This window comes from Castor canadensis, chromosome 15, assembly GCF_047511655.1.
Source record: "Castor canadensis chromosome 15, mCasCan1.hap1v2, whole genome shotgun sequence".
NCBI lineage: Eukaryota > Metazoa > Chordata > Mammalia > Rodentia > Castoridae > Castor > Castor canadensis.
Genome location: NC_133400.1, coordinates 12,816,427 through 12,836,880, shown reverse-complemented (window position 1 = coordinate 12,836,880; position 20,454 = coordinate 12,816,427). Strand labels below are relative to the sequence as shown.

General features: G+C 47.2%; 2 protein-coding genes across 10 annotated transcripts in view; both read left to right on the top strand.

Annotated features, from left to right (window-relative positions):
* Positions 1-11,673, top strand: part of St3gal2 (ST3 beta-galactoside alpha-2,3-sialyltransferase 2) — a 50,604-nt gene extending 38,931 nt beyond the window's left edge. For all 7 annotated transcript variants that reach the window (XM_020161638.2, XM_074055683.1, XM_074055686.1 and 4 more), the window contains 5 exons: positions 2,632-2,825; positions 7,798-7,977; positions 9,021-9,066; positions 9,353-9,472; positions 10,264-11,673. In XM_020161638.2, the coding sequence (XP_020017227.1) occupies positions 2,632-2,825; positions 7,798-7,977; positions 9,021-9,066; positions 9,353-9,472; positions 10,264-10,437 (714 nt within the window). In that variant the 3' untranslated portion in view covers positions 10,438-11,673. The remainder of the gene's footprint in view (positions 1-2,631; positions 2,826-7,797; positions 7,978-9,020; positions 9,067-9,352; positions 9,473-10,263) is intronic.
* Positions 11,674-11,816: 143 nt separating this feature from the next.
* LOC109684985 (uncharacterized) overlaps positions 11,817-20,454 on the top strand; it is a 9,511-nt gene continuing 873 nt past the window's right edge. The window contains exons 1-4 of one of the 3 annotated variants that reach the window (XM_074055691.1): positions 11,817-12,090; positions 12,771-13,831; positions 16,674-17,891; positions 20,192-20,370. In XM_074055691.1, the coding sequence (XP_073911792.1) occupies positions 13,798-13,831; positions 16,674-17,287 (648 nt within the window). In that variant the 5' untranslated portion in view covers positions 11,817-12,090; positions 12,771-13,797 and the 3' untranslated portion in view covers positions 17,288-17,891; positions 20,192-20,370. The other 2 variants (XM_074055688.1, XM_074055690.1) reach the window with 2 other exon arrangements.

Here is a 20,454-nt window from a genome sequence, read left to right as displayed (position 1 = left end):
TTCCACTCTTCTAGATCCCAGCACCTTTCTGTTTCTCTTAATGCCCTCCACCCTGCTCCCATCATTTCTGGAGCATCACTTTCCATGCTCTGCAGAGCCATCTGATTGCTGCCTGGGCTAAGAGCCAAGGATGGAACCCTATCCTTGGGCCCACAGTCTACCTGCATTCCCCACTGGGGGGCCTCAGGAGGTAGGTTTTAGTTCCTGGTTTCTCCAGCTGACAAATGGGAGCAGGATGACCTCATGTGACCAGGCTTATCAGAGCAATGCCTTTTGACCCATACTGTCAGAGCCCCCAGGACTGGAGTCTCCAGAACAGGGCTGTTTAGGAGCTCCATAGGCCCTTCCCATGGCAACCTGGAGCCTTTGAAGGGTTATACCTGTTGCTTGTAGTCACAACCTTCATTTTATGGGGAAAATTAAGGTTCAGAGCATGCACAGGGTCTGCACAGCATTGTAGTCTCAGTGGTGGCCTTCTAGAGTCAGGTTAGGACTGTTGGCAGGGGTAGATGCAGGGGACAGCACAAGCCTCATGCCCACAGAGCTGGAACTCAATGGTTTGTAAACACCAAATGTGTTCTTCAGCCCACAAACTTCCCTTCTCTCACAGACACCAGCCAGGTCCCTCTCCAGAAAGATCTCTGGTCCCCTAAGCAGTCCTCCTGTTCACTAAGCTGTGGAATTATGGCTCAGTCCACAGTGCCTTTTTTTCTTTTTGACGTGCTGGGGATCAAACCCAGGACTCACATGTGCATGAGCCACTGGCATCCAGCTATAACAGCATTTTAAAAAAAAATTAATTTTGCTTTATTTTGTTACTTTCTTTTTTTTTTGTTTTGGATTTTTTAAATTGTTTTATTATTCATATATGCATACAAGGCTTGGGTCATTTCTCCCCCCTACCCCCAACCCCCTCCCTTACCACCCACTCTGCCCCCTCCCTCTCCCTCCCACCCCCTCAATACCCAGCATAAACTATTTTGCCCTTATCTCTAATTTTGTTGAAGAGAGAGTATAGGCAATAATAGGAAGGAACAAGTGTTCCTGGTTGAGATAAGGATAGCTATACAGGGAGTTGACTTGCATTGATTTCCTGTGCGTGTGTGTTACCTTCTAGGTTAATTCTTTTTGATCTAACCTTTTCTTAGATCCTGGTCCCCTTTTCCTATTGGCCTCAGTTGCTTTTAAGGTATCTGCTTTAGTTTCTCTGCGTTAAGGGCAACAAATGCTAGCTAATTTTTTAGGTGTCACTTTCTTTATTACTGTTATTTATTTATTTATTTATTTGGCAGTATTGGGGTTTAAACTCATGGCTTTGTGCTTACTAAGCAGACTCTCTATCACTTGAACCAAAAAAAAAAAAAAAACCACAAAAAACACAAATGAGTGCTTGTGGCTCATGTCTACAATCTTAGCTACTTGAGAGGCTGAGATCAGGAAGATTTGCAGTTCAAGGCCAATCCGGGAAAATAATCCTTTTTTTTTTTTTTTTTGTAATGGTACTGGAGCTTGAATTCAGGGCTTCATGCTTGCTAGTCAGTAACTCTGCCACCTGAGCCACTCTACCAGTCCCAGCCCAGAAAAATAGTTTGTGAGATTCCATCTCCAAAATAATCAGAGCAAAATGGACTGGAAGTGTGGCTCAAGCAGTAGCACTTGATTTGCAAGTGTGAAGCCCTGAGTTCAAAATCCAGTCCCATCCAAAAAAAAAAAAAATGAAATCTAGGTATCTCAAATGAAATCTATATTTTTAGCATTTAATTTGTTTTGTGGTACTAGGGCTTGAACTCAGAGCCTACACCTTGAAACATTCCACCTGCCCTTTTTTTGTGATGAGATTTTTCAAGATAGGGTATCTCAAATTGTTTGTCTGGGCTGGCTTCAAACTGCGATCCTCCTAATCTCTGCCTCCTGAGTAGGTAAGGATTATAGGAATAAGCCACCTGGTAAGGCGCCTAGCTTATTTTTAGCTTTTTTTGAAAAATTGGGAGATTTGTCCTTTCTGGGATCACAATCCCAAGTGGCAACAGTTGGCTGAATTTGAATTTGCTCTTTGTGATAAACACATGGTTTTCTGTTTGCTATGGACCTCACCTGCCCCTTCACACCTGTGTTTCTTGCCTGGTCCTGGAAGTATTGAATTGCAGTCCCACTTTATTATATGTCTTTAACCAGCTGGTGGTAGGTGGTGGTATAAGGGACGAGTTTTATTCCAGCCATCTGGCTTTGATAGAATTTATGTTCCTCTCTGCCTGAGTAGCCTCAGGTATCCCATGAATGTTGCCTTCATGGGCGTCTAAACTGAGTCCCAATGACACCCCTGTAAGGCTTCTTGGAAAGGAGCTCTGAAGGAAGTTTCTCTGCTTCATGGCACAGGCCTGCAGGTCCCTCCAGAACATAGGGAATAGCACCTTTATCCCCAAGCCCTTTCCAGAGCATCAGAGCAGCCACATGCCAGGCAGGACACCAGTCTTTGAATGGTGGTGAAGACCATTGGGAACTTTACTGCTGTTGAAAGAAGGGCGGGCCTTTATTGCTTGGGACGAGGACTCACTGTCTCCGATTGAATGGGACTGCTAAAAGGGTTGGTGGTGTCCCTCCCTCCTCAGAGGCCTCTTCCCCCACCCCCAGATGTTGCAACCCCAATTCAAGTCACACAACACCAACGAAGTGCTGGAGAAGCTGTTTCAGATCGTGCCAGGCGAGAACCCCTACCGCTTCCGGGACCCCAACCAGTGCCGGCGCTGTGCTGTGGTGGGGAACTCGGGTAACCTGCGGGGCTCTGGCTACGGGCAGGATGTGGATGGACACAACTTTATCATGAGGTGAGCCCTTGTGGAACCCAGGGTGGGCCAAGACAAGCTTCCAGAAGGGGCCATGTGTCCATGGCTTTTTCTGTCAGAGTACGAATTACCAGTTGCTTAGTGTGCTGAGAGACCCTGTCACCCAGAGCATTTGATGAAAGGCTCAGGTCTCTCTCCTTTGTCTAGGGTAGGTGCCCCAAATCTAAACCTTGCTGGAGGCCCATATCAGTTTCCATGGCTCTGAATCCTCTGGAAACTAATGTGGGAGTTCCCACCAAAGGCCCTTTCTACCTACCTGGTCCCCTCCAGCTGTTGGGCAATTGGGCAATGAGTGAGGACCCCAAACCAAACTATCATTTTGCTTTTTGCAACAGGAAATTCTTTCTGGCAGTTTCATGGAAGGCAGATGTCCTAAGCAGAGAAGGTAGCTGTCCCGTGCTTGCTCTGGGTGGCTGCCCTTTTCCTTCATCTTTATAAGACGTCCACGAACATTTGTGCCTAGCCCTGAGGAAGGGAGAAGGGTTGGAAATGTGTTGAGTGTAGACAAAGACAGAGCAAGGGAAGCCTGGGCGTGAATAAGGAACATAGGGTAGACTTGGGACCCCAAATGGGCTGCTGTCTCTGTTCTCAACCTGTGTGTTTTCTGACTTCCCTCCACACAACCCTCTCCTCCTAACTTGGCCTGGACAGGATGTCACAATGAGGTTCCTTCCACCCTATTTGTTGGTGGAGGAGGAGCCTTACAAATACATTGAAAATGCCAGGTTTTTGGTAAGCATCACTTTGGATGAGCATTATAGAAAGACCAGATTTCCCAAGAGGCAGAAGGCAAGGCTTTGTCTTAGAAACTGTTGCTGTCTCCATAGCAACACCTAGCAGTGATATGTCTCTGAGGCTTTCCACATTCCTTGCAAGACCTTCCTCATATTGGGAAATGGTGATGGGTGGGGGAAGAGGATGCTGGACCCCTCCTAGCACCTGAGCCATCTGGAATTATTCCCATCCTCCCAATTGTAGGTATAATGGGAGTTAGAGAGAGAACTTGCTCCACCCAGACAGTAGTGGAGATTAGGGAATGTTTGCTCATTGTTCCAGTGCTACCTATGGCACTTGGGAAACCCAGGAAAATGCTCTCAGAGCCTGAGCACCAGCCTCCCCAGCCACCTGCACAAGAGTGGGAGTTTTCCTTAGGCACCTTAGTTATGCCTAGGAAGCTCCAGGATCGAAACCCTGCAGATTCAAAAATCTTGGATGCTTATGATACGTGGGTGGTAACTGCCCAGGCCCAACTGTAGATAAATTCACAGATGCTCCTTCACAGAAGCCAGGCTAGAGATGAGGTGTTTTGGAGTGGGCCCTAGAATCACTTTCTAAAAGAGGTGACCCAAATAGTAAATTGCTGTCTGCTGATCTGTATAAGGAATTAGGTGGCAGTGAAAATGACTCTGCTTATAGGTCTGTCTTGCTTTGGAACCAACAGGGAGGCCTTCTACCCTGGAAGCAAGATCAATATGAGACTGCACTGAGAGAGCCAAACTCACTTATGAGGAAATGATGACCCTACCTTCCTGTCTCTCCCAGAGATATTGCCCCTCCAGGCCCTGCTGACTCCCCGAAATCGAGTTGAGCTTTTCCTGCCTTATCTGGCTAGGAGATACATCCACAACTCCCAGTACAGTGCCTGGAAGATAGACATGCCATAAATATGAGTGTCTGAAAGGGACTAGGCAGTCAGACACTGGATCCTAAATAAGATCGCATAACCACCCTGCCTGTGTCCCACCTCAGTGCCTCTTTGGCTGCTGGAGGCAGACAGGTTTCTGGAATTGATACCAGTTTTGAGTTCATCGGGTTCTTATCCAGGGTCAGTCTAAGAATGACAAGCCCAGACAATGGGTGATTGGCAAGTGAAAAAGAAGTTTATTGAAGTAAAGAAAAGGCAGAGATGGGACTTAGAAGGACTGAGCCGTGGCAACTGCAACATCTAGAAATTTTTATCTAGCTTTTGGCATGCTTTTGGGGCGGACTTTGCAAGGCCCTGGAAACAGCTTTCTGACAAGTGGGCCCTTGGGTAAGCCCTGGAGACAGCTTTCTAAAAGGTAGGGCTTTGGGTGGGCCCTTATTCCCTCCCTATCCTGAGTCCACCCTCGGATTTTCAAGGCCATTTTGTGCTATCTGTTCTTTTGCCTAACATCTGTTTCTTGCTGATTTTAACTGCTCCTTTATGACCCCCAACCCTAATGCCTAAGATCAAGTTAGCTCCTCACAGAATGCTTGGAACCACATCTTGGAGATCCAGCTCATCCTCTGGCCCCTTTTCAGAGCTTGGCTTCTCCAGAATGAATCACAGTCTCCCTTTACGTTGGAAGCTATGAAACATCTTTTGGGAGCTCTTGCTCCTCCCCTCCCAGACCCTTGGTCTGGTGACTAGTACCTGGGCAGCAGGGGGGAAGGAAATAGGAGGAGGCTCTGCAGCAGAGCCACCTGCAGGGGTTAGAGACAGGTGGTCCTGCTTGCCATGTCTAAGGAGGGACTTATAAGAGCTCTGGCTGCTGGTGCAGTGGAGACGGCAGGTAGTAGGGTCTTCAGAAGCCGGCCTGAGGCAGCCACAGTTCTTTGATCTGCAGGAACAGCTTGGCCTCTTTGTCTCTGGTGAGATGAAGTTTGCTTCTTAGGTCCTCACAAGCATGTGAGGACCGTAGCTCCTGTCCAGCCTAATGTCAACAACCCAACTCTTCCACCTCCTGCTTGACCCTTTCCATTCCTACCAGCTTTGACACCATCCCCTGTTACAGCTACTCACCAACCTTCTGTCCCCACAGAGCCTGGGTGACTTGGCAGAAGGCAGGCACAGACTGGCTGTGCTGACCGCAGGATACCAGTTCCTTTGTGTGGAGCTCCAGCAGCCCTTAAGCTGCTAAGCATTACTCACTGGAAGGAAAATACTTCTTGGCTACTCTAGGAGACAGTATCTGTACCCAGGAGAGCAGAGAGGCAATTCCTCTAACACCATAGATCTCTGGGGTAGGAAGGCAGGATCTAGAGCCCTATTATGGGCATGTAGCACTGTAGGTTCTATAAGGAAGATTCTAGGTATCTGATTGAACCTAGAACAGAAGTAGAGACAAAAACTCATTAGCTAAGCTTTAATTTTTTTTGACATTTTAGCAAGGATTTATTTTAGTATAACGAGATAAAGTATAGACAAGGGCCAGGGGAGAGAAAAAGAGAGAAACATTTCCTGTTCCCCATGCAGGAAATGGGAGCAAAGATTCCAAGTTTTACTTATTTATTTTTCAGATATTCTTGCTATGTGACCCAGTCTGGCCTCACACTGGCAGTCCTCCTGCTGCTTCCTCCTGAGTGCTGAGATTATAGGCATGTACCCCAGGCCCTACTCACTATTCATATTTTATGGCCTCCCACACCAAGGCATTCTGCAATCTCCCAAGGGAAAGAGAGGCAGGAGCCACAGTGATATGACTGGCAGATGTGGGGGCATCCTGGACAGTGCAGCCCTGGTCTGCTTGGGCCCATCATTGAATGAGGAGTGGGAGGAAGATAACATGGGAACTTCTGCAGCACAGCGAGTCTGCAGCCAGCCCAGCTAATGGTGCTGCCCACTTTAAGGACAGGAAGCAATTGTACCGGTTTTAGAGAGTTGGCAACAAAGATGGAAGAAACTGCTCCTTCCCCTCCCAGGTTCCAGTGTCCCAGTGGAGGACCAGGTTATGGTCACTCTGCCTTGGCAGTTGAAGTGTTCTCAGGAGACAGGAATGTCTTCATAAAGAGTCATAGCAGAAGATCAGACCAACAGGTGTGTGTTTATAGCTAGTTTACCTATCATGTAAGATGTTCACCAAAAAAGGGAGCCTTGGTTATAGTTATCCTGTATTTTGTACACACTACATTGAAAGGAAGGAAGGAATGCCTCCTTATTATATCCTGGGCCATAGGAAGGCTACACTCATTTTTGGAGTGTTTGGGTTTTTTGTTAATTGTTTAATTTTCAATTTTTATTTTGGTAGGACTGGAGTTTGAACTCAGGGCTTCATGCTTGCAAAGCAGGTGCTCTTACAACTTGAGCCACATCTCCAGCCCTGTTGTTGTTGTTGTTTGGTTTTTTTGGCTGTACTGTGGTTTGAACTCAGGGCCTCACTCTTGCTTGGCAAGCATACTACCACTTGAGCCTTTCCACCAGCCCAAGTTGTTTGGTTTTGGTGCTGGGATTACACCAGAGCCTTGTGCATGCTAGACAAGTGTTCTACAACTAAGCTATATCTCCAGTTCCCAAAATATGTTTTGTTTTGTTTTTTTGAACTCAGGGCCTTACCCTTGCTAGCCAGGTGCTCTACTGCTTGAGCCACTCTGCCAGCCCTTTTGAGTTGGTTATTTTTGAGATAAGGTCTCACGAACTTTTTGCCCAGGGCTGGTTTTGAACCATGATCTCTGCCTTCCGAGTAGCTAGGATGCCTCAGTGCCCAGTATCTTTTAAAATTTTCCTGTCTGAGACTGGAGTCATGGCTCAGGTGGTAGAGTGCCTGCCTCTCAAGCATGAAACCCTGAGTTCAAACTCCAATACTGCCAAAATTTTCCTTTCTGTGTTGGAATTTCCTCATGCCATACATATTTGTTACTGAAGACATGTATTAAAAGAAGTGGGATACCTCACACTGCTTGGTTCTTTTACCAAGTAGCTCTTGGATTTATTTTTTACCAGCACATATAAATTTACTTCATTTATTCTGATGGCAATATAGTATTTCATTATATGGATGTGCAAAATGTATTTTTAACCAGTTCTTTGATTAATTGAATAGCCTTGTAAGTCTTTGCACACCTATGCAACCATTTTTATAAGATATATTTACAGAATTGGAGTTGCTGTGTCAACCATTTGCATTTTTGATGGACAGCACCAAATTGTCCTCTAAATATCTTGTACCAGTTTCCATGGCAGTTTCTTCTCATGTCACCCTCTTTTTTTCTGCAGGATGAATCAGGCACCAACTGTGGGCTTTGAGCGGGATGTTGGCAGCCGAACCACCCACCATTTCATGTACCCTGAGAGTGCCAAGAATCTGCCTGCCAATGTTAGCTTTGTGTTGGTGCCCTTCAAGGCCCTGGACCTACTGTGGATTGCCAGTGCCCTGTCTACGGGGCAGATCCGATTGTGAGCCTCTTTGCTGGCTAAGAATAGAATATGGGTGATAGCACTACCTGTGAAACATCTCCCTGGGGTCTGGGTTACAGAATTCCTTCAATTGAATATTTTGTCCAAAAAAGGCTAGTGAGGAGGGAGGGCCTAAAATGATGGATTGGCTAAGCACACAGCTTGTTCTGTGTCACTTCCTGCATGGTGCCATCCAGTATACTAGAGGTGAAAAAGTAAAGAAAGGACAGTCTGGTTTTGGTTTCCTCCAGAATTAGCTCCTGACTGTGGGAGCTCTGCCTAGCTGTCCCACCATAGCTGGGAACCATGGGAAATCCAATTTACTGAGGTGTTTTTTTTTTTTTGGTGGGACTGAGGTTTGAACTCAGGGCTTCACACTTGCAAAGCAGGTGCTCTCTACTGCTTGAGACACATCTCCAGTCCATTTTGCTGTGATTATTTTGGAGATGGAGCCAGCAAACATGAGGCCCTGAGTTCAAACCCCAGTACTGCCAAAAAAGCCCTAATTTTTTAAAAGAAAAAATAAGTTATAGTTTCCTGATTTTAGGATGTTCATTATCTTACATTTGGGAGGCTGGAGGGCTAAGTTCAGTGCTGTGGACTTGAAGTTACATACCTCAGAAAAGGCAGTGTAGGTTACAGAAGCCATGACTGGTAAAGAGGGAAGTGAGGTTCAGGTGAAGCCTGAGGGCAGTAAAGAGAGAGTCATTCTGAGCAGAGGTATGCACACAAATGTGGATTTGAGGTGTTCAGCTAATCCAACTACAAAGTTCTCAGAAGACAAGGGGAAGAAGGGTTGGGGCTGATTATGGTGGTCCCTAGGTAGGACTTGTCTAAAACATCCCTGTTTTATCCTGAATGATATGGGAGCCACTGAAAGGTTCTGATCAAGGTACTACAGTGATGACTGTGCAATGGGGAGCAGTCTGGAAGCAGATCAGTCTGGAAGTTGTGAGGCTGCCATCATTCTGTCTTGAGAGGGAAGAGAGGCATCTCTAGATCCCATGGACCATCTGAAATGTTATCTTTTTATCTGCTTACAGCACCTATGCCCCAGTGAAGTCCTTCCTTCGAGTAGACAAAGAAAAGGTAAGTTCCCCACCACTTCCCCCTTTTTGGTCCCCATCTCTGTTGAAACAGTGATGACCTCACTCATAGTGTACTCAGTCCCATAGCTCAGGAGTGCCCTCCCAGCACCTTCAGAATCCCCATCTGCTGGTATGCCTGAGCCTACCATTGACCACAGGAGCCAAGTAGCACCCACATTCTGTACTGCTGACAAGCACTTAAGAACTTATAGAAGCTGCACAGAACCTAGCCTGAGTCTCTGGGCCCTCAAATTCCTCATGTGTCTGTTACCTTTTTCTCCTCCCAGGTTCAAATCTATAACCCAGCATTCTTCAAGTACATTCACGACAGGTGGACAGAGCATCATGGGCGGTACCCTTCCACAGGGATGCTAGTGCTCTTTTTTGCCCTGCATGTGTGTGATGAGGTAGGTAGTAGACCTCAGTCCCAAGGTGAAATAATCAGTAGAGCAGGGAAGCAGCTAAATTTGCATTTTTGAAACATTGTTACTTTGATGATTTTATCAAATCTAAAACCACTTCATTGAAAAATTAAATTTATGGCCAGCCACTGTGGCACCTGTAATCCCAAGCTACTGGGGAGGCCAGGGGAACACCTGCCCCAAGAGTTTAAGGCCAGCCTGAACTACACAGTAATAGGTTACTTGCCATAAAGGAAGGGTAACCATCAACAAACAGAATGAAATGTAACTGCAAACAGCCTGCAGCCTCAGGCCTACTCTGTGTTAAAAGTGCAAGGGGGTGGGGGATGGAGGAGAGGACACTGCTGTCTTTAATCCCAGCATTTGGGAGATGGAGACAAGAAGTTTTTTCGGTTGGAGGCTGGCCTGGGTTACACAGCCAGATTCCCAGATCCTGGTTTTGGTTTAATTTAAAATACAGGTTAGTCATCCAAAGAACTGCATTTCTTTAGTGGGCCAGTGGTACAGTGGGCATCTGCTCAAACCCGGCCACACCCATTTTGCCAACTTTTGCCAGTAAATTCACTATTACGATATTGGATATGTGATCAGCTTTCAAATAAAACCTCGCTATTTAAGTTTTTTCTAAAAAGGAAGGGGGGTTGTGCAGGAGAACTGAAAAGGGAACAGTGTCCCCCGCTTGTGAAGTGGTAAGCTGCCAGCCTTCCAGGCTGCTGTCTCCGGTGATGCTCCCTTGTCCTCCCCGACGCGCGGTGACCCTACGCTGTCCTCCGCAGGTGAACGTATATGGGTTCGGGGCCGACAGCCGAGGCAACTGGCACCACTACTGGGAGAATAACCGGTACGCGGGCGAGTTTCGGAAGACCGGTGTGCACGATGCGGACTTCGAGGCTCACATCATCGACATGCTGGCCAAGGCCAGCAAAATCGAGGTCTACCGGGGCAACTGACTAGGGCCTGGCCGCGACCCTTTCTGCCCAGCCGCGAGGCGCGGGGACGCGCTTCGGCTCTGGGCGTCACCAGGCAATCATGAGCGACGCCAGGACAACGTCTGGACCAGTCAAGCTGTAGTCCAGCGAGTGCCTGCTGTCTGTCAATCACGAGACCCTGTGGGTCGGTTCGGGCCCGGCACCAATCAGCGCTGTAGTCGGGCGGAGCTTGTTTCTCTCAGCCAATGCTGCGACTCGAGAACTTCCGGTGCTGGCCGTCTCCTCCAATCAATGGCCTTCGGAGGCGGGCCAGCGGCCCCTCAATCCCCTTCCCTTCTGCTTTTGGATAGGATTTTGTTTTCCGCTTTTTAAGAAGTTGAGGCTGCTTAGGGCCTCGCTTGAGTACTTTTCTCAGGCCCGAGAGGAGGAGCGTCTTAGTCGCTGGCCGGCCTGACTCCACTAGAGGCACCAAGAAGGAAGTGCCAGGGAAGGGTCAGGGTTGGGTGGCGGCCTTGGGTGCTACCTGGACCGCCAGGATGGCCTGTCGGAGTGGGGGTGGGGGTGGGGGTCAGGGAGGCGTCCACCGAGGCTGTGGACGAGAGACAGTGCGCCTCACCCCAGGAGAAAAGCTGGTGTCCCCAAATCCGAGAGCATTTTAGACTGCACATTTCCTTTCTCCATCAGGCCCAGATGAGTGAGTGCAAACCCACCAAAGAAAGGCGGTCATGGTGAAAATCCAGAGGGCAAATGGGACCTCCTGCTTCCCGCCTCCCTTTGCAATGGCCTCTCTGACCAGGGCATTTCGTGTCTCACCAGAAACTAGGGAATTGTATTCACCCCATGCTGAGGGGTAGACTTGCCTAGGGTCTAACTCTGTAACAGAGGTGTCAGGAACAGGGCAGGGGACCAGGAAGCCCTGTCACTTCACATGTAAGGTGCTTCTCTCACTATGCCCTCGTCCCTACTATTCACCCACAACCTTTTTAGTGTCTCTCAGGCCCTGGGCCTCCTCACCATCCTACGAGTTGCTCTTGGAAAAAATCAGGAAACTTGTCCTGGGATTGGGGCCCTATTTGTTTCTGTCTCCTTTCTCTCCCTCTTCCTCTCCCTCACCCTCCCTTCCCTTCCCCTTTCTCCCTCTTCCCCCTTCCCCCTCTCTCCTGTCTCTCTCTCTCTCTCTCCTTCTCTCCCTCCCTCTCCCCTACACACACACACACACACACACACACACACACACACACACACACACTCACTCACTTATACACACCCCTCTTTAGCTGGCCCTAGGGCAAGAGAGGTTGGAAAGCAGGCTAAAGAGGAGAGCCCAACCGCCTGTGCATGCACGTTTTTTTCCTTCATCCTCTTGCTTGGGGGTGGAATTTGCTTTGGGCTCATACTTTAGTTACTGTGAAAGCTGTCAACCACAAGATTCCGTCACAATTCTAAGCAGGCCATGCAGGTAGCCCTGAGCCTTGCTGGGGAGTAGCAGAATTGTGGCTGCCCGGCATGCCTCCCCTCGTCTCTCCACACCCCTACTCTGCTCACCTCCTTCCTCCTTCCAACCCTCTTTCCTTTCCAGCTCCAGAAGGTTTGGGAAGTCAACAACCAGGGATTACAACTGGAAGCTACTTGTGTGACTGGACCCAACCAAGTCCCTAGAGGAAGCTGCTTATGGTATTCTAACCTTCTAGATTGGGGAAGTTTAGCGGGGAGAAGGGGCTTCTGTGAAGCTCTCAAACCATGGGAAGGATCCTCCTTCCCAATAGTGATGACTCAAATACTGCTCTTAGTGAGTTGACACCACCAAGCAGTCTCCTGGTTGCTGCAGCTGGTTGTGGGACAGTCACCCATAGGGGAGAGGGTTAGAGGAGGGTGGGGGTGGATCACTGAGCACCCCTGAAAATTAATATATTGGTAAGTTAGCTTGAGTCTTTTTCCTTCCCAGTTCCAAGAGTAGGCAGGGTAGAAAATGGGGCGGAATGGGAGGGACTGTGGTAGAACCCCTTTCTCAGGGTTCCCTATTTGGAGAGTCAAGGCACCAGCTGTTCTATTCTTGCCAGTCTCATCTCTGCTTCTGCAAGAGGCTGTTTTGAGTGTTCAGAAGATGAAAAATAATGCAATTATGCCAAACAGTATTGAGCAGAATAATTTATTTCTTTTTTGATTCTTTTTCTATCTGTTTTGTTTAAACCATTAATCACCATCCAGGAAGAGGTAGGTCCCAGCACCCAGCCCAGATCTCTTTTTCTTCAATAGTTATTTAAACATTTTTTATTTCCTTCCCTTTCTCTTTCTGAATTAAAAGAACAACAATCTACAATCATTTGTCTGTTCTGAAATCTATACAATCACAGAGAGAATGGGGAGCTGTGACCAAGTGATGGCTAAGGAGTTTGGGAAGACATGGATGGATAACGACAATTTCCTACACCCTTCCCTTACACAGAAGGAGCCTGGTTTTGAAGACTGCTCTCTGTCCACCCCAAGACACTTAAATCTGAGAGACTGCAAGTATTTTGGTTAAAAATAAACTTGTCCTCCAGATTTCTCCAAAGGAGGAATTAGTTGAAAAGAATTTCTGGCAGGAACTTTCTGCACTGGCTGTCATAAAGCCACTCTGGCCTGTCCCATAAATGCAGGGTCTCCATTAAAGGCTCGGTGCATTTGGGCATGTCCCACGCTGGACCATCCTCATCTTCCCGTGGTGAGGTCATCCCCAGTTTTCCTGGCTTTGGCATGGTTCTGCTGTGTCTGCAGCCTACTCCCACCACACCACAAAGTGCCCACAGCTTGTTGCAAGTGCCGTGAGTGCTGTGCTACACTTCATTTTGGAGAACTGCTAGAGGCAGAGTTCCTCTGTCAGTCTTGCATATCATTAGGGAAAAGATGGATGCTTAAATTTCAGTGGGTAACTGAATAGCCATTGGGAAAAGACAAAGTTAGACCCAGATAAAGTTAGATCCTTAAATTCACTTACCAAAATAAATGCCAAATGGATCACAGAACAAAATGTAAAAAATAAAACCCCCATAGTGGTAGCTTTTTGATATATTCTATATATGTATCTACAGCTTTAGTTGGTTTTTTAGATTGGGATTTTTTTTTTCCCATGCTTTCTGGTTCCCCTTATTGAAAGGGAAAAACATTGTGTTCTAAACATTTTGTTAAATTCCTAATCTATGGCTATAATTATCCCTATCTGCTTGTATGAGTTTATACCTTTTTTTTTTTTTTTTTTGGCAGTACTGGGGTTTGAGCTAAGAGCCTCACACTTGCTAGGCATGAACTCTTACTGATTAAGGCACTCCACCAGCCCTTTTGTGTGATGGGATTTTTCCAGATAAGGTCTCACAAACTATTTGCCTGGGCTGACCTCAAACCATGATCCTCATGATCTCTGCCTCCTGGGTAGCTGGTAAGGCACCTGGCTTACCTTTTTCATTCCTACAGCCTTAGTGAGGTTATGGGACATGTGAGATTTCACCATGTATTTAGCAAACACCTTTTTCTGCCTTGATTTCCTGGTCTCCACAGATTCCCCACACACAAACATCAGTTGTTTGTTTCACCACTCTCTGTCACAGTGGAGACTTCTGAAGTCTGGAAATGGAAGACTATGCTCTTTGCTGAAATAGTGGATCAACTGGGGGAAATTGCTTGCCAGTTTTGTGTACATGACTGGGGCTTATCAATGGTCAGGATTGACATTAGGGTGGTATACAGAGAGTTGGCCATCACCTGGAGTGGAAGGTGCTTAAGATGAACTAGGTTATGGTGCAGTAACAACAACCCCCCAAACCCCAAACTTTGAGTGGCTTGAAACAGCAAAGTTTACACCTCACACAAGTCACACCTCCATAATAGCCACTCAGTGGCTCCATCTAAGATGGATTTCTGATCTTAAGGGCAGGGGAAAGGAAAGTTGGTGAGCTACACGTTGACTCAGGCTTCTGTGAAGTTTGTATCCTTGAGGCTAAACCAGTCTCACAGCAGAGCCTCAGTGTGTCAGGGCAGTGTGTGGTCTGCCTCTGGGCAAGGTGCCATATTTGGATGCACTAACATAGCTAATTCAGACAGCTCTTTGGAGAGAAGCCCCCGGCTTTATGGTCTAGGGTGGGGTGGGGAGACACACACCTGACTTGTACACTGGCAGAGTGCCAAGAGAAGGGAAGGAAGCAAACATTTTAACCAACTTTGGAACATCTGCAGGCTACCATTCAGCAGGCAAGAAACTTCTATTTCCTATGACATGTTTGGCTAGGTAGGAAAACACTGTTCCTTGCTTGGCAGGTATTGGGGGTTGGGTGGGGAGAGTCAAATCCCAAAACTGTATTTTCAAAAATCAAGTGATTCCAGGTTGGGAGTTCAGTTCAAGCAGTAGAGCACTAGCCTAATAAGCATGAGTCTGTAAGTTCAAACCCTGGGTGGGGATCAAATCCAAAAGCTTGCACATGCTAAGTGACAAATTATTCCTTTTTGACTGAATTAGGAACCAATGCTCTTGTCCATTACCCTCCTAGAAAAAACACAGCTTCTGCAGTTGGTTTATGCCTGGGTAACAACCAACCCACAAAAATGCAAAAGGATGTTCCTCTGCCCCTCACTCCACCCCCAAGCTTGCTGAACAGTAGGTATCAAGGACCAGCGTGGTCCCCTGAGAATATAGGATTAATATCTTTCCTCTAACAACTGTTTCTGCTCCTGAGAATAGTACAGGCTCTTGTGGCAGATGGCTTCTCCTGGGAGGAAGCTTGTGAAGTAGAAAGAACATAAGGTGCCTGCACTCAGGGGTCTGAATGCTATTCTACCTTTGCTACAAAATGACATTGTCTTTTCTTCCTTTTAAATAACAAAATAGCACATATTCATTACAAAACGATTTAAGCAGATACAGGAAGTAAAAACTGGGAGGCCTCCCTGCAGTATTTCTTTTATATCTATCACTTGTCATAAAGTGGGTAGAGAACCATAGCTGAATGGAGGACATTGGCCCATGTGGATGGCTGGCCCAGTCACTGAGTTGTGTCCACACCTCTGTTCCTGTGAGGCCCCAGTGAGCACACACCAGAGACAACTTCTGGGAAAAGTCTGAAAGCTCAGCTGTCTTTGCTATCCATGGAAATAATTAAAATTTTATGACTTAGCATACTTAAAGTATTTTAAAAGTTATCAAGTTACTTTAACTGAGTGATCAAGGTTGATATCACTAGTCTATACTAATACAAATACATGATTAGATAAGTTCATCAGTGAGGGAAAAGAGACACATCTCTCACAGAAGAATATTTTTGGTGGTGGTACTGGGGTTTGAACTCAGGGTTTTGCACTTGCAAGGCAGGCAAACTGCTTGAACCCCAACTCCAGCTCTCACAAAAGAATTTTATTTTTATTTTTAGCAGTACTGGGGTTTGAACTCATGGCCTCATGCTTACTAGGCTCTCTATCACTTGAGCCACTCCAACAGCCCTTTTTTTGTGTGTGGTTTTTTTTGAGATAGGGTCTCACGAACTATAGGCTTGGAGCTGGTTTTGAACCATGATCCTCCTGATCACTGCTTCCTGAATGGCTAGGATTACAGGCATGAGCCACCCAGCACCCGGCTCACAGAAGAATTTTAAATAATTGCTGGACATGGTGGTGCAAGTCTGTAGTACCAGCTACTTGGGAGGTTGAGACAGGAGGACTAGCCTAGGCAACATAGCAAGATCACACACACACACAAAGAACAGAATTGCAAATAATTTAACTACTCCACCCTCGGAAGGAGAGCCTAACACCTCACTAGTTAGGTGTGGGCTGCACACAGTGACTTCCAGAGTGCAGTATGGATGGGGGGAAAAGAAACTCTGCAGGGGAGAGACCTGACACTCAGGTGATCAAAGTCAACATCAAATGATGACAGATTTTTTTTTTCCAAAGGAAATGCTTTATTTACTAAAAGGGCTTTAATGGCATAGAAGGGCGTGGCATGTCTCCAAAGACATACAGTAGATGAAGTTTCTCACTGCTTGTGAGCTCTCTTTAGCCCTCTCTGAAGCTCTCCCCATCTCCCACTCCCCAAACCTGGAACTGGAATAGGCCTTAGGAGGCACCTGTGGCCTGGAAAAGGCAGTGCCCAATTCTCAACACTGTCTTGGCAGCACTCTCCCAGCAGGTTCGGCCATTTTATTTTGGGTAAAGGAGAATGTCTGCCACCCCAGATGACCTCAAAATGGACAAGATCAGTTTTGAGAATTTTTTCTTTTTTTTTCCACTAGGCCAGCAGCCTCCCTCCCCACGACGAGACTCCGGAAAGGATGACAATCTGGTCACGGATCCAGGGAGGGAACGAAAGCGGCTGGGCTGTCGGTGGCTCACGCTGCTGTCCGCTCTGCTCGGCTCGGGATCCCGCAGCTTGCGGCCAGGCTGCGGCGTCCAGCACATCGGCGGGCCGGTGCCGGGCCACGAAGCACGCGTCGTCCCCGTGGCCCGCGCCCTTCTTGAGGAGGCCCTTACGGAAGTCCGTGCCGACGCCGCAGCCCGACGTCACCAGCCCGAAGTCGCCGCCGCCACCGCCACCGGCCCTGGGTCTGCGACAGGCCGCCGAGCATGGCGCGGGCCACCAGCCGCCCGTCCCAGAGTACCGAGGACATCGCCGCCGCCGCCCCCTCCGAGGAGGCGAGGGGCCGAGCCGCAGCCGCACGCACCGGAGCCAGGGCGAGGTCAGAGCCGGCGGCTCCCCCGCCTTAACCCCAGTCGGCCCCGCTGCAGCCGCGATACCGCCGCCATCTTCCGCTCCGCTAGCGTGCTCGCGGCCGGGGCCGCAGCCCCGCCCCCTGCCCGACCACGCCCCCAGCCCCGCCCCCCGCGACCCCATGATGGGCATCTTTGATGTGATGAAAATATTTAACCCCCATGGCCTTTTCTTCCTCTCAGTAACTCCTAGCCACAGCCTAATCTTGAGAACATCAGACAAACTACAAAATCCCTGACCAACACAACGCTGGCAGGGGCACTGATAAGAACTGCCCCTTCTGCAGCCCAAGCCGCAGCTCGTTCTCCCCGTGAAGAACAAAGCCCCGTTCCTCATCTCCCACCACCTTCCTTTGCCCGCCCCTAGACCTTGCTTCAGCAGTTTGTCTCATCCCTTGCAGAACAAAGCCCCACTGTCCCTTATCTCCTGCCACCTCTCTCAAGTGCTACTTAAGGCCAGACCCGCGGAGAGAAGCTGCTGCGCCATTTTCTCTCTGCCAGCCTGCTTAGTAAACTTCTGGACAGAGACCTCTCCTGAGCCTCCTTTGTGTGCGGTGTGCCGCGTTTTCCTAACAGTCACCAGTGCCAAGTGTGAGAAACTGCCAGAGGAGCAGGACAAAGACGACCACATGGACCGTGGATCCTCCAACAGAGAAGGGGCTGTAGGGGAAGCTGAGTCGAGCACCCTGCGGACTTTGGTTAACAGCCACGTACGGTGTGTCAACATTGCTTCCTTAATTGTAGTAAGTGCGGCATGCTAATAACCTCAAATTAACGACGGGAACCAGCGGGCTGAGTATGTAGACGGGCAGATACACACTCAGGGATTCACGCTTGCTTTACCACTTGGGCCACACCTCCAAGTCCAGAAAGAAAGGCTTTTTTTTTATTTTTATGTGCGTGTGTGATGCTAGGGACCAAATTCAGAGCCTCACGCATGCTAGGCAAATGCTCTACCACTGACATTCATCTCCAGTTTTTGTTTTTGGAGACAGCTCACTATGTAGCCCAGGCTGGCCTCAAACTCAAGTTCCTCCTGCCTCAGTCTCCCAAGTCCTAGGGTTTACAGATATGTTTCACCACACGTTTTATTCTTGTCCTTAAGGGTACAATTAGGATTAAAAATCTAGGACTTCCATCCATTGTGCTTATTTCAAGGGCTACCTTTCCCACTTCTAAAATTTGTATCTGCATTGGGTTTTTCGTGGTGAACTGACTTACAGCATTTGCTGATTCCTGTGGTGTAAATACCCAACCTGGTCAGTGTCAGGCTACCATGACTTAACAGGCGCTTGTGAAAGGACACACTACTGCTTTTGCCTAAGTTTATTTCATAATTTTGTTTTCTTTATAGTGAAAAAGTGGGGTGAAACCCTGAGTTCAAATCCCAATCCCACCAAAAACAAAAAACAAAAAACTGAAGTGGGGGCTCAATGGTAAAGCACATGCTTAGTATGTTTCAACCAAAAGAGACGAAACAAAAAGCCACGGGCATTGGATTTTCTTTTCTCTTTAAGAATCCAGATATCGTTTACCTGGCCATTCCGTAAGACTTACTTTACCTACAGTGAACTCTTTTGATCTATTGTGCAGACTTTCTTAGCATCAGACCCATCATGCCCTTTGGAATTTTAGTTTTCAGGTTTTTTTTTTTTTTTGGTGGGACTGGGGTTTTGAATTCAGGACTTCACACTTATTCTACCACTCGAGCCACATCTCCAGTCCATTTTTCTCTGGTTATTTTGGAGATGGGGGTCTTGCAAACTCTTTGCTTAAGCTGGCCTCTAACCTCAATCCTTCCAATTTTAGCCTCCCAAATAGCTAGAATTACAGGTGTGAAACACTAGCACCTATCTAAAAATCCAGATTTCTTAAAAAGTGGCATCTAACATTAAAATTAAAATCTGGGGGAACTGGGGTGTAGTTCAAGTGGTGCAGTGCTTGCCTAGCATGCACAGCCCTGGGTTCAAGATTTCCAGTATGGCAAAATAATAATCTTTTGTGTAGCACTAAAAAAATGAGCTTCTAAAGACAAACTAAGAAACCAAATATGGGGGGGACAAAGGAGAACGATGGAGGGGGTGAATTTAATATATATTGTAAACACTTTTGTAAATGTCACAATGTACCCCCAGTACAATAATATATTAAACAAATCTACAACTAAGGACAAAGTCTTATTTCCCTACTATACAAAGGTTGCCAAAAATCCAATAAAATGGTAAGCCAGGAATGGGCAGCTCCCAGAAAGAAATTAATTTATTGGATAATTGTATTTATTTGCCAAGCCTCACTAAAGAAAAAAAAGCAATGACATATATTGATTTTCCTACTTAGACTGGTAAAGTTTTAAAAATTAGTAATATAGAGCTGGCGAGCAGGTTTTTTTTTGTTTTAGGACTGGAGTGGTTTTTTTTTTTTTTTCAGTACTGGGGCTTGAACTCACGGCTTTCATCTTCTTCATCTTGAGCCACTCCACCAGTCCTATTTTTGTGAAGGGTTTTTTGAGATAGGGTCTCATGAACTATTTTCCCAGGTTTTGAACCAAGATCCTCCTGATTTCTTCCTCCTGAGTAGCTAGGATTATAGGTGTGAGCCACCAGTGCCTGGCAGGGCTGGTGTTTGAACTCAGGGCCTTGTGCTTGCGAAGCAGGCACTCTACTGCTCGAGTCACACCTCCAGTCCATTTTGCTCTGGATATTTTGAAGATGGGTCTCATGAACTATCTGCCCATGGTGGCTTCAAACCTTGATTTTCCCAATGTCAGCCTCCCAAGTAGCTAAGACTATAGGTGTGAGCCACTGGCCCCTTGTAGCAAGCAGGTGTTTTGTTTTGGGCAGTACTGGGGTTTGCACTTGCTAAACAGGCACTTTACTGCTTGAACCAAGGCCTTCAGCCCAAGTTGGCAAGCAGGTAAGAGGATAAAATTATTTTTGTATTACTGCAATTAACATAAATTGGAAAAACCTTTTTGGCAGACGTAAATTGGCAATGAATTGGCTTTAAATGGTCCTGTTTCATGACCAAACAATTCTACTTTCAGGAATATATCCTAGAGTGATTCTGACCAGGGCTCCAAGACTAGGAAAAGGTACTTTACTCACCATGATGGCCATCACTGGGGGAACAACTGAAATGAACGCTACGCTGCAGTGGCAGCCATCTTCCAGAGTGAGATACGTGTGTGCGTGCTGGACGTGTCAACATGTCCAAGATAAGCCAGTAAGTTAAAAAACAAACAAAAAAACAGGTTGCATGATAGTATGAAGAGAATGTCTACACTTTTGTAAAAGCAGGTTGATTTTT